The sequence below is a fragment of the Alexandromys fortis genome, unplaced genomic scaffold (genome assembly GCF_014885135.2).
Source record: "Alexandromys fortis isolate MF-2015 unplaced genomic scaffold, M_Fortis_MF-2015_v1.1 scaffold_42, whole genome shotgun sequence".
NCBI classification, from domain to species: Eukaryota; Metazoa; Chordata; class Mammalia; order Rodentia; family Cricetidae; genus Alexandromys; species Alexandromys fortis.
The window spans coordinates 11,107,568-11,119,694 of record NW_026067934.1 but is presented as its reverse complement, the minus strand read 5'-3'; the positions used below and the strand labels follow the sequence as shown (position 1 = coordinate 11,119,694).

The following is a 12,127-nucleotide window of genomic DNA, read 5'->3' as shown; positions in this document are numbered from 1 at the left end:
GTGTCTGAGGGAGGGCTGAAGGACACAGAGTGCAAAGAAGGCTCTTTGTTCCGGGAGGGAGGGAGGACTCCTGTTTTCAGGGCTCTGGGTGTGCACACACGTGTCCATTTGTGCCTATTTCTCTGGCCCTCGTGCACTGAACTTTCAAACCATAACAGAAATACCAAAGCTTGGCAGAGATATCATAGGGATAATTATCTAATTTCAGAACATGTTATTATAATACCTACACGATGTGTAATGAAATTAACAATGTTCACGTTATATTCACCAACTCTGCGCTGTAAACCCACAATACCAATCCCTCCCCGTGGAGGCTTCTCTGAGTCATGAACACGCAGAGGATCCAAAGAAAGCCTTTCAAGGAATATGCCCCCCACAACGGCTTTCTCAAAGATGGCCATGTTTGACTTGGTAGCCTGTGAAATTGCTGGAAGGCAGGTAGACCTATCTGAGGATGGTAGCTGGTCCTCACACTTCTTGAGTAGGCACTGTGGAACTGGCAAGGAAATGGCAGTCATCTTGGGGTCACCCAGGCAGATAGGCGATTTCTGATCCACCCGGTTCCTCCTCTTCCCTCGTGGGTGGGGGTTGGGTCACCATAGAGGCTGTGTGCAAGGGGACTGTTTACTGTTTGCTGCTGTTCCGTGTTGACTTTAGCCAGTAGCTCTGTTTACAAACCCAGGTTGGTTTTCTCAGCACAGTTAATTAGACCAAAGACATCTGGTGTGAGGGCTGGGGAGGGCATCTGCTCAGAGCGCCCCCCCACACACACACACATACACACTCTCCCAGCAGCTATGGGCCAGGACGGGCGGAGCAGCTTAAACAGGAACAGACCGAAGCACGGGACTTCATCAAACCCAAATCTCTCAGGGGGAATCATGGCTTCCTTCAACCTGTCTTTCCCATGACTAATAAGATAGCATGGACCCCACTTTCTGAGTCTTAGGGGACCACAAAGTCAAATCCAGAAGGCCTACTCAATAGGATCACAGGCTAAACATAAGAAAATTGCCCCCCACTTCACCTTCCATGTACGAAAGAACTAGATAGAAATTTCTATTCCCTTTCTAATCGCAGAGACCCTTTTTGCCTTTGAAAGGAATGTGAGACCTCTTAAAGGAAAACCTCCCCTCCCTAAAAAGCCCCTCAGAAAGAAGGTTCTGAATTTTTTCCCCACCCCTATGCTCCCTCCCCCAGTCTCCTCCACCTATCCATGACACTGCCAGAAGGGAAAGACTTTCCTGTCCAGAGGAAAACTGGAGGGAGCCAGAGGAGGCGAGAGGACCTAGGTGGACAGTTTCTGGACCCTAGGGAAGTGGAGAGCTGCAAGGGGGAGGGGCAGCGGCTTATCTCGCAGGAGGGGGGAGCTCACTCCAAACAGCTAATGCACTGGCGTGTGAAAGCCCCTCAATTAGCACTAATGATGCAATCAGGGAGGGAGGAGGAGGGACCAGAAGTTCTGATGGAGTCAGCACCAACTTACACACAAGGCACACACACACACCCTTCCTGGGACACAGTAACCCCTTCAAGACACACAGATGCCCACACTCCACAGACGGACGTGCGTGGACACTAATGCACTCGGTGCATACGGTTCCAAATCCCCTACTGGCGGGACAGAGATCGGGGATCTAGGAGATGGGGGTGGAGCTCATCTGTCTAGAAGTAGGGATTCGGGGACAAGGCAAATTAGAAAGTCCTGGGAGAAGGCATTTGAACAGAACCTCTCAGAAAGCTCATGATTAACTCAGAGACCACAGTCAACACCCCTCGCGCTCTCGCAGGTGCCGGGCCGCCTTCCCGAAACCGACGCCCTTCACCACACCCAGAACCCGGGCTGTCCCAGAGCAGCCTCTCAGCCCTCCCCCGCGCCCCCCCCAGGAGGTAGCCGTGCACCCTGATGACCCCCGCATCCAGGCCTTGGTGGCTTGTCCCTTGGAGCCCGTTACTCGCCAGCCTCGCTCCACGCTCCCCCACCTCCCCGCACCCTGCCGGCCAGCTCTGCTTTCGTCCTCCGGGTCCCGTTATCCCGCCTCGCCTCGGGCTTGGAACCCATGCCCGCCGCTCGCCGCCGCCCCCTCCCCCGCTCCCCGGCCTGAGCTCCCGGGGCCGCGCGCTGGGCAGGGCCGGAGCCGCCTCCGCGCCGCTTCCCAGGCCGGGCTGGCCGCGGGAGGAGGTCCCGCTGTCAGTCAGCGGGGAAGGCCGGCCCGGGCGGCCGGAGGGGGCGGCGCCGAGGACGGGCTCGGCCGGGCGCTGGGAGGCGCTGGCAAAGGGGCGGGCGGGCGAGCGGGGGCGGGAGGGGGGTGGCTCCGGGCCTTATAAGCGGCGGGGGCAGGGCGGGAGGGAGGCAAGTGTCAGGCCGATGTGCCGCCCGCCGGGGGCCGGGGTCGGGGCTGCCCGGGCCATGCGCGCGGGCTGGGTAGGGGGCCGGCGCGGCGCGAAGCGGAGTCGCCTCGGAGCCTGAGCCGCCCGGGGCCGGGGCCGGGGAACCGCGCGCGGCCGGCCGGGGGGGAGGGGAGCGATGCGGCGCCGGCGGGCGGTCGTGGCCGCGGGTTTCTGTGCCTCCTTCCTGCTGGGCTCCGTTCTCAACGTGCTCTTCGCACCGGGCTCGGAGCCTCCGAGGCCAGGCCAGTCCCCGGGACCCTCGGCAGCCCCGGGCCCGGGCCGTCGCGGGGGCCGTGGGGAGCTAGCCCGGCAGATCCGGGCGCGCTACGAGGAGGTGCAGCGCTATTCCCGCGGGGAACCCGGACCTGGAGCCGGGCGGCCGGAGCGGAGGCGCCTGATGGACCTGGCTCCGGGAGGGCTGGGCCTGCAGCGTCCCCGGCCCCCGCGGGCCCGGCCCCCGCCCGACGGCGCTCCGGGCTGGCCCCCTGCTCCTGGCCCGGGCTCCCCTGGTCCGGGCCCGCGCCTGGGCTGCGCCGCTCTCCGCAACGTGTCTGGCGCGCAGTACGTGGGCTCAGGCTACACTAAGGCTGTATACCGGGTCCGCCTGCCCGGCGGCGCCGCGGTGGCGCTTAAAGCAGTGGACTTCAGCGGCCACGATCTGGGCAGCTGCGTGCGGGAGTTCGGGGCACGAAGGGGCTGCTATCGCCTGGCGGCCCACAAGCTGCTCAAGGAGATGGTGCTGCTGGAGCGGCTGCGGCACCCCAACGTGCTGCAGGTACGAGAGTGGGGTTCCGGGATGAGGGGGCTGGCTGGTCACTCTGGAAGACTCCTTGGTCTTACAGAGTTAAGTCACGAGGCGTCAAAGACTGAGTCCCGGTTGCAGCTAGGTGCAGAGCCCAGATTAGGGCACATCATCACCCTGTCTGCCTCTCACCCTTTGGGTAAAACACTCTACCCAACTTAAACACATCCCTTAAAGACAGAGGCAAGGGCAGGAAGGACCCCAAACTGGTAGTAGGGCAGTGAGTAAGGAGTTATTACCACATAGCACCCTGCCACTGGCCAAAGCTGACGGTTGAGCACCAGAGTATTCTCTCTAGTCATAGTGACCTCAAGCTCAGCTTCAGTCAGCTCCCAGCTGCAGTAACAGGATCCCCCATATTGGCAGAGGCTGAACCCCACTTCTTTCAAAGTCCAGTAACATGTCTGCCTTTGGAGATGGTGCTGAACCTCGGTGTGGGTGGGAAGAGCTGACCAGAGACTGGCCGATGTCTAACTTGATTCTCAGGGAGTCGCTTATTCCTCACTCTGCTCACAGGTCATTGGAGGGGATCAAGCGGGCCAGGAAATCCACAGCCTTTCCCAGAAGTGACCAGGGGCTTCCCTGGGACTTCAAGTGGGTCCGGCTGAAGCACAGGGAAGCCTCAGGGTCTTAGGCCAGAAGACTTAAGTTCAGCTAGTCGGAATGCCACTCTTCTGAATGTGATTAGCCAAGAGATGAGAAGGTTCAAAAAGCCAGATGCATACCTTTCTAGTAGGAGATTCTGTTCCTGTCATTGGGGACACAGGCAGGAAGGATGAGGCCACCCACCAACCCCACCAACCCTGACCCTAACGCTGTCCCTCCAAGATTTAGAACGGGCCTTCACAATGCCAGCACTGGCCAAACACAAACAACTTCCCCTCTCTGAGGGCTCTGCCTGGTCTTTGCCTAGGGTAAAACATAGGCTCCCTTTGCATATGTCTGAGCTGACTGACATATGACTGATTGCTCTTCTTGGCCAGGTGACATAGGTGTCACAGAGTCCCCAGCTGTGATTCCTGCCCACACCACCCACCTCACATCCCCTCAGATTCACCGTTCTGCATGCAAAGAACTGACCAGAAACTCAGCGGTCCATCCATTTTCTTAGAAATGAGAAGGGGCCCCAGGCCTGGAGGGAGCTGTGGGCTCTGCAGAGTAGAAGAATCCAGAATGCTGCTTGTACTCCTGGTGGCTCCAAGTCTCCCTAGGACATGTCTTCCCTCCACCCCCAGTCCTGGGCAGACACTTATAACAAGCTCTGTCAAGGTCCTAGCCGATGTGTGTGTTTATGTCCAGCTGTATGGCTAACACTGACTGGGGCTTAAGGGAGTGAGCGGCTGGTTATGTGGCCATTCTCACTGGGAGGGTCTTATTTTCTTTGCCTCTTCTGGGTCTTTGGGAACTTTCTGGAAACCCTGTGGTGCTGGCCAGATTCTGCAGAGGTGGAGAGGACTTGAGCAACTTAACTAAACCTTCAGTGTTCTTTAATTGTTCAAGGCCCTTTCACAGGACAGGTTTGGCATGCGGTGGACTTTCCTAGGCCGCTGGAATTCCTACCTCACCGGCCTTACTAAGCATTTCAACAAGTATCCAGCTAGACACCCACCCAAACCCACAGACAGGTCCTTCTCTGCAATATCCCCTCCAATAATGAGAGCACCAGAGAAAGACAAGACGCTGGAAGAGAACATATTTTCACCCATGCCCTCACCAGCATGGCATCTCCTGGAATTAGTTGTGGTGCCTCCAGTCTGAGGTTAGAGTTAGTTTGCCTAGAACAGAAGTAATAAGGGTCCTAGCAGAAAATGGAAGTCCCTGTTAAGTCTTGGGAACTGCTTTGAGGGTGAGGTCCCCACTTATTCTCTGACTCCCAGGTCATGTCCCTCTGGTTTCTTCAGTTCTGCTAACCCTGTAACCAACACAGCCTGCTGCAGGTCTTCTTGCTCAAGAGGCCTCAGAGCTGCATGCCAGGAACTAGAGGGCATGTTGTTTTGATACCTCCTGATCATTGAAAATTTCAAAACCGTTTGACTGTTTGCTGAGCTAGGGAGGAACCAGAGGACTTTCTAAAGTATCCCAGGCCCCAGACCCCTTCCCCCTCTCTGGACAGCCTGAAGTTATGCTGTAGGCTCTGCTGGTGGACGCAGGGAAGCCTCAGAGACCCACTGTGCACTTCCCAGCACAGGCTCTGGTCGCTAGGGGACTGCCTGGGGGGATCTAACTTAGACCCTTTTATCCTCCACATACACTCTCCTCAGAGGATAGATGCCTCTGTAGTCCAGGGTCAGAGGGCACAAGAATCTTCCCTCTCCGAAGCCCATCATCCTGGGACCTCAGGCCTCAGATGGGCCCCTAGGCCTGCCTGGGCCTCAGATTCTGACCATGCTAAAGCGTTTTCCTCTTCTCCAAAGAACAAAAGATACAACTGCAGTGTTCAGCCTCATGCTTCCTGGGGTGGGGATGGAGGGGGGGGGTAATGGTGTCTTTTTATTTTTTCCTGAGGAGTGTTGATTAATACCTCGTTAACAGTGCATTTAACGACCTCCGGGTGTTTAATAACCTTCAGAAGTTTCCCACAAAGGCTCAGACTGGAGCAAGAAAATGAGAACCAGGCCCCAGGGTTGCTCTCTTTACCTTCCCCAAAGCCCATCCTGAGTCTGTGGCCTCCTTAGGCTGACTGGGGGTATGGAAGGAGAGAGAAAAAGAGGGTACCTAGGACAGCCCCTGGTCCTGCACGCCACAGCCCAAGTAACCTGGGAGACTAAGACTGAGTCTAGCTTCTCTGATGGGACCGGATCGGAACTACTGGGACAAGAGTGGGTCTTTGGGACAAGCAGGGCAGCTGGGGAGGGGGAGGGTGCTGGCATGAGGAGCTGCTGTGTACTGGCATATTCAGGCCGTGGGCTCCCTGGCCTCCATCTCAACCCTCCACCGCAGAGAGCTTCACTTTCCCTTGTATGGCTTGGACAACCCTGCCTTTGTGCTGGTGCTCTGTAGGGTGCTGGCTGTTTGGAGCCCATTGTAAGCCAGAGCTATGCAGTGTGTTGGGAGACCTGGAAGAATGCTGATGGGGGTGTCAGAGGCAAAGGGTTTCCCCTGTGCTTTCTCCTGGCCGGCTCTGTGTTTCCAAGAAGAAGTGTGCAACAACTGAATGATGATACAGCCCCAAACAGACCTTCCCTGAGGATGTCACTATTCAGATGTGCCTCTGGGCTCCGGAAAGTTGAGATGGTAGAGAAATGGACACAGATTGGAGTAGGGGAGGGTATCAGATAATCATTTACTGGCCCGTGTCCTAGGAGAGGAACCAGATTGTGGAACCGTGGTAACATCCATTTGAATCCTAGCTCCTGTGTTTATTAGATCTGTGACCTGTTTAAGCGACTCTCTAGAGTCAATTTCCCCACCCCAAATCAGACAAAATGATAGTAGCCACGTACCATGGGGTGATGGTAAGAATTGGAAGACTGGCAAGATGGCTCAGTAGGTAACAGGGTGTGTGGAACTGCATGTCACCAAGTCTGATGGCCTGAGTTCACTCCCTAGAACCCACACTGGAAGAAGAAAGCTGACTCCCGAAAGTCGCCCTCTGACCTGAGCACACACTCGTACATACCATACACACCACGATAAGTTAAAGTTCAAAAATACGAACTTGATTATGCACATAGTATATTTAGCACAGTGCCTGCTACATGGTGGCCTAGCCTGCCTATCTCCCTAACTAACGAGAAGCAAGAAACTGTTGCTGCCAAACCAGAAGAAACTAAGGCTTCAGGAACAGAGGCCAAACTTCCCAGGAAACACTGTTCTCCACAGGCTGGAGCAAAGGCAGTGGGAAGGCCTCAAGGGCAGAGGGCGGAGCCTCCTGATAGCTCAATCTTTCTCGGTCCCTGTCTCTATCCTGTGACCTAATGACCTGCCCTGGGTTTCCCCCAGCTCTATGGCTATTGCTACCAGGACAGTGATGACATCCCGGACACACTGACCACCATCACAGAGCTTGGCGCCCCCGTGGAAATGATCCAGCTGTTACAGACTTCCTGGGAAGACCGATTTCGAGTAAGCCTGTGCTTTTCATTGGGACGGTTCTCCCTTAGAAGGCAGCCTCCCAGCACAGCCTAGCTGACTTCTCCACCAAGGAGGGAGGAGGAGCACGGGATGGCTAAAGGACAGGGCTGGGGAGAGAGGGAGTCAAGACAGGATCCTGGTGTTCCCTACAGTGGAGGTGCACATGCGCACACTCCTGCCGCTCTCTCACCCCTAATCCGTGCCATGTGCATGCTTAGTCCAGCCAAGGGTCAGCTGAAGAACAGTGACCTTTCCAAGGCCCTGACCTCGTCCTTTGTGTTCTGCTGGGACCTGAAGAGGAGAAAGGCTAATTTCCAAGCTAAATCTAGAGCTGCAAGTCCAGTAGGTCTGACCCAACCTCTGTGTCTGTCTTCAGATCTGCCTCAGCCTCGGCCGCCTCCTCCACCACCTAGCCCACTCCCCCCTGGGCTCAGTCACTCTGCTTGACTTCCGCCCTCGGCAGTTTGTGCTAGTGAATGGTGAGCTGAAGGTGACAGACCTGGATGATGCCCGCGTGGAGGAGACACCGTGCTCCACTGTTGCTGACTGCATCCTCGAGTTTCCAGCCAGGAACTTCACCCTGCCCTGCTCGGCCCAGGGCTGGTGTGAGGGCATGAATGAGAAACGGAACCTCTACAATGCCTACAGGTGACCACCCTACATTTTGGGACTCCAGCCAAGAAGGGGCTGGCAGAGCAAGAGCCCCCATGGGGGCCAGAAGGCCAACTAGGGAGAATAACCTTGACCAGAGGAAACCACAGGGGCCCAGTCAAGAGAGAGAGTGGCTGTGGAGATAAAAATAGCTCTAAGGAAAGCAGGGTCGGAGGGGCAGCTGGAGGCTTCTTAAAATAGTGTCACATTCAGGGCCCAGGGCTGCCAGGGCTGGCACGTCCCTTCTCCACCCTAGCTCCTGACCTTTACAAAGCTTCTCATGGCTGAGAAGCCCCAACTTCTCTGCTGGGGTCAGACAGAGGACAGTGTGGCCTGGAAGATGAGGAAGGGTAAAGAAAGGGGCCTCCGGTCCCAGTTTGGTCCAAAGTTAGCTGTAGGCACAGCTGGGCCCAATCCCATGCCTCACTGAGCTGAGCCCCTGGGATAATGCAGACATGGCTGGTTCCTGTGTGAGGGGGCAGGCTCCCAGGCCACATCCAAGTCTATACCTAGTGGAAGTGACAGGGAAGGACATGTCTCCAAAGGCTGGGCCCCTGAGCCGCTGTCCCCTCTCTGCCACAGGTTCTTCTTCACGTACCTCCTGCCCCATAGTGCCCCTCCTTCCCTCCGGCCTCTGCTGGATACCATCGTCAATGCCACAGGTAAGCCTCATGACCTGTCTGCTTCCCCTCACCTGCCATTGCCCTATCAGACACAGGGACAAGAATGACCCTAGGCAGTGCGAAGTCTGGGACCTGTTATATTCTAAGGCAATGTTCTGTGATAAAGGCCCTCCCTAGCCACCAGACTGGCTGTAGGAAGAACAGTAGCTAGCTTCCCATGGGGAAGGCCAGGAGCCTGGGGATGCCATGACAGCTGCAACGCACTTTGCAGGAGAGCTCACCTGGGGGGTGGATGAGACCCTGGCCCAGCTGGAGATGGTGCTGCACCTGTACCGGAGTGGGCAGTACCTGCAGAACGCCACAAGCAGCAGTGCCGGTGAGTGACCGCCCCACCCATGGGCTATGGCTTACCCTCCACTCTCGGGGCTCATTTGGTGTCGCATAGACAGTGGACCTTTCACTGTGAAGTCCCAGCCCCAGCTGAGCTAAAACAGCTATCTTCTGCCTTTCTATTAGTGGCTTCAAACCCCTCCGTGAACTGTATGTGTGACTTACCCTGGCGCCTCAGTTTCCTCATCCATGAATTGGGTTCAAAATAATTCACCTAGCAAAATTCTTATGGGGATTAAATAGCCTGCAAGGTGTATAAAAGCAATTAGCACAGTTCCTATTACACAGCTGGAACACAATACACATTTGCTTCTCTTTCCTTCCTCTGCACTCCTGGGGCTCAGAGGGTAGCTGGAGGAGGGGGCGGCCTACTCTGAAACCAGCCAATAAGGTCCTTCTCCCAGGGATGGGGAGAGGTCCAGCTACTGTTACAGGCAGTGGTCCTTCTACAGAAGCCTTAGGGTTTAGCAGTGGTGGGCAGGGGGGCAAGGGGTGGGCAGCCTCGGTTTTCAAGGAGGCCTGGCCAGCCTTAGGGGTGGGGGAGCCCTCGTTAGCCCTGTAAATAAAGTTTAACGAGGTGAACAATGGCTGCCTCTGTCCCCGAGGACTCCGTTTATGGGGCCATAAATCACAGGCAACCCTGCCTGGACTTTGGTCTAGTCCCTGGCAGGAGAAGGAGGCAGGAGGGTGGGGTGGCCAGAGGGCCAGGGCTTCTGCTTTATCAGTCAGCAACTGGGACTCCCAGGGCACTGGGAAAAACCAGGCTCGCTCTCCGCCTCCGGTAGAGCCTTTGCACTGGCTGAATCTCCGGGGCTCTGCACCTCAGGGGGACCCCAACCCTTCTCAAACACTTGAACCCTGAATTGTAGCAGTTTGTGTTGTTCCACATGCCTCCTAACCTTCACACTCCTTTCCCGGGGTCCCAGGCCTCTCCCTGGTATCAGGACCAAGTATGTCTGAGGGGCTCTGAACCCTTGCAACACTTGGGCAGGACTGGAATCTAGTCAAGAATCCTCAGGCCCCACCCCAGGTCTTCCTACATCAGAATCTACATTTTAATCATATTGCTTGGAAATACATACGTACCATGATATTTGAGAAGCCCCGTTCTAAATATTTAAAAATGGCCTGATCTCAGAGCCCAACCTAGACAGCTGGTATCTCTGAGTATGTGCCTGGCCCACATGGGCCCCCATATATCCTGTGATGTCTAAACTAGCTACATGGCCTTAAATCGAAGAGATGCGTATGTCCTGAAATTCAGGTCTGTGCCTGGCTGTACAGCGAGCTTGAGCAGCTCTGGCTGCCTTCGTTTCCATTCCGGATGTGCTGGCCTGCAAACGAGAGGTTCTCGGCCCTCGCCCCTAGGCACACTGTTCTCACTTTCTTCCCTCCATCCTTTAGAGTACCAGCGCATTCCAGATAGTACCATCACCCAGGAGGACTACCGCTGCTGGCCGTCCTACCACCACGGCGGCTGCCTCCTGTCTGTGTTCAACCTGGCTGAGGCTGTAGATGTGTGTGAGAGCCATGCTCAGTGTCGTGCCTTTGTGGTCACCAACCAGACCACCTGGACAGGTGAGTCAGAGGGAGGGAGAGTCCCAAAGGCGTGGCTAGACTGCTCCAAAGGATGGGAAAGGCAGAGGAAGCCCCTCAGAAAAGCTCAAGGGAAGGCAGAGATGGTGAGAGAGATGTGTGTATGAGTCCTTCAAGGTAGCCACTTTATAGAGAGTGGCCCTGCCGCCCAGGAGACAATTAACCAGACCTGTAACCTCTCATCTTTGCCCCTAGGTCGGAAGCTGGTCTTTTTTAAGGCTGGATGGAGCCAAGTGGTCCCTGATGCCAGCAAGACCACATATGTGAAGGCATCTGGCTGATTGTGGGCTCAGCTGACCATCTGGCATCTTTGCCAGCTGGACTTGTCTGCTGCGGGGGTAACTTGCACTCAAGATGTTGCGTTATCACCTGGGAACCCCTGCAGACAAAACTGTCATCCCAGACCAACTGATGTGACCAGGACAAACGTGCAATATGCAAAGATGTTAAAATGTGAGCTTGCCAGCCTAGGTCTGAGACTGTTGCTCCCAGCCTGGGCATCACTGGTTAGGAGCTGACTGCCTCTCCAGAGCTCTGGGCTGCGAGCGGGGCTCAGGCTAGTCTTAACTGGGACAGTTCCATGGGCAGCCCCATCGCTGCATTCATGGTTTGAGAATGTAGCCAGAACGCTGCTGTTGCTGCTGCATCAGCCACAGTAGGCAGGAGCTGCATGGGGACAATCAGCCACAGAGCATGCTCTCAGCGCAGCTCCAACAGGGGAGCTGCGGGATGGATGCTCCAAGATGGCGCGTGAACCAGTACCTGGGAAGGCTGTCTCTGGCCTCTCCCTAGAGGTTGCTCCTAGGCTAGCCCAGGGGTCATGGGCAGTGGTGCACATGTCCACATGAGCCGAGACTAGGGTGGAAGAGCAGATTGCATTTGAGCCAGGACCTGGGATGGGGGTAGGGTCGGAGCCTTTCTGCCTCATTTGCTTTCAGTGAAAGCCACCAAGCAGCCAAAACCAGGCCCTCCCCTTCCTGGAGTTTGCATTTCCAGAAGCTTTTGTACTTCTTGTTCATTAAATTGTTTATTTTTGTAAAAAAAAATAATCAACTAATAAAATGGTGTTTCATGACAAATATTCTCCTCAGCCACGAGTTCTTCAGAAGCTCTTTACTCGGCCCCAGCTATGTCTGTAGTGCATCTGACTAGGGCTGTGCGCCTCAGGGGATGATGACTCTGAGGAGTACAGTCTCCGTGGCGAACAGTGAACATGCCGTGTGTGTTCTCAGACTCTTCTCCTGTACTGGCCGTCTCCTGCATGAACCTCCATGTCAATTCAGAACAAAGACATGAGGGTGGATGTCTTTCCCCAAGGAGGTTCTCATTTGAACACATTTTGACTCTCTGTACACAAAACCTTAACCCAAGAGTGTCAACCTTGTAATGGGATGCTTGCTATCTTTATTATTAACTGCTGGAGACATAATTAAGAGAGGAGGAGGTAGCCTAACAACCTACAAGCAGTCTGGCTTTCCCTGGTGCACCCTGGATGTCCCATCATCACCACCGCCCACCACAAGTCCATAGCATTTTTCTCTTCTAGAGCCTTTCTCTAAGCAAGAAATGTGTGGAGAGCTGAGAGATGGAAGAGTCT

General features: G+C 55.5%; 1 protein-coding gene across 1 annotated transcript; it reads left to right on the top strand.

Moving 5' to 3' along the window:
• The first annotated feature begins 2,374 nt into the window (after positions 1-2,374).
• Positions 2,375-11,611, top strand: Pkdcc (protein kinase domain containing, cytoplasmic). The gene is made up of 7 exons (XM_050146107.1): positions 2,375-3,169; positions 7,139-7,261; positions 7,647-7,918; positions 8,504-8,583; positions 8,816-8,920; positions 10,339-10,512; positions 10,726-11,611. The coding sequence occupies exons 1-7, from the start codon at positions 2,531-2,533 to the stop codon at positions 10,809-10,811; spliced, it is 1,479 nt and encodes a 492-aa protein (XP_050002064.1). The 5' UTR covers positions 2,375-2,530; the 3' UTR covers positions 10,812-11,611.
• Positions 11,612-12,127: the final 516 nt, after the last annotated feature.

What these genes read in the sequence shown, in the direction of transcription:
- Pkdcc (XM_050146107.1), top strand. Translation starts at nt 2,531, where the DNA reads ATGCGGCGCCGGCGGGCGGTCGTGGCCGCGGGTTTCTGTGCCTCCTTC. An exon ending in CCTGGGAAGACCGATTTCGA is followed by an intron (nt 7,262 to 7,646) that starts GTAAGCCTGTGC and finishes GTCTGTCTTCAG; the next exon opens with ATCTGCCTCAGCCTCGGCCG. An exon ending in CGCCACAAGCAGCAGTGCCG is followed by an intron (nt 8,921 to 10,338) that starts GTGAGTGACCGC and finishes TCCATCCTTTAG; the next exon opens with AGTACCAGCGCATTCCAGAT.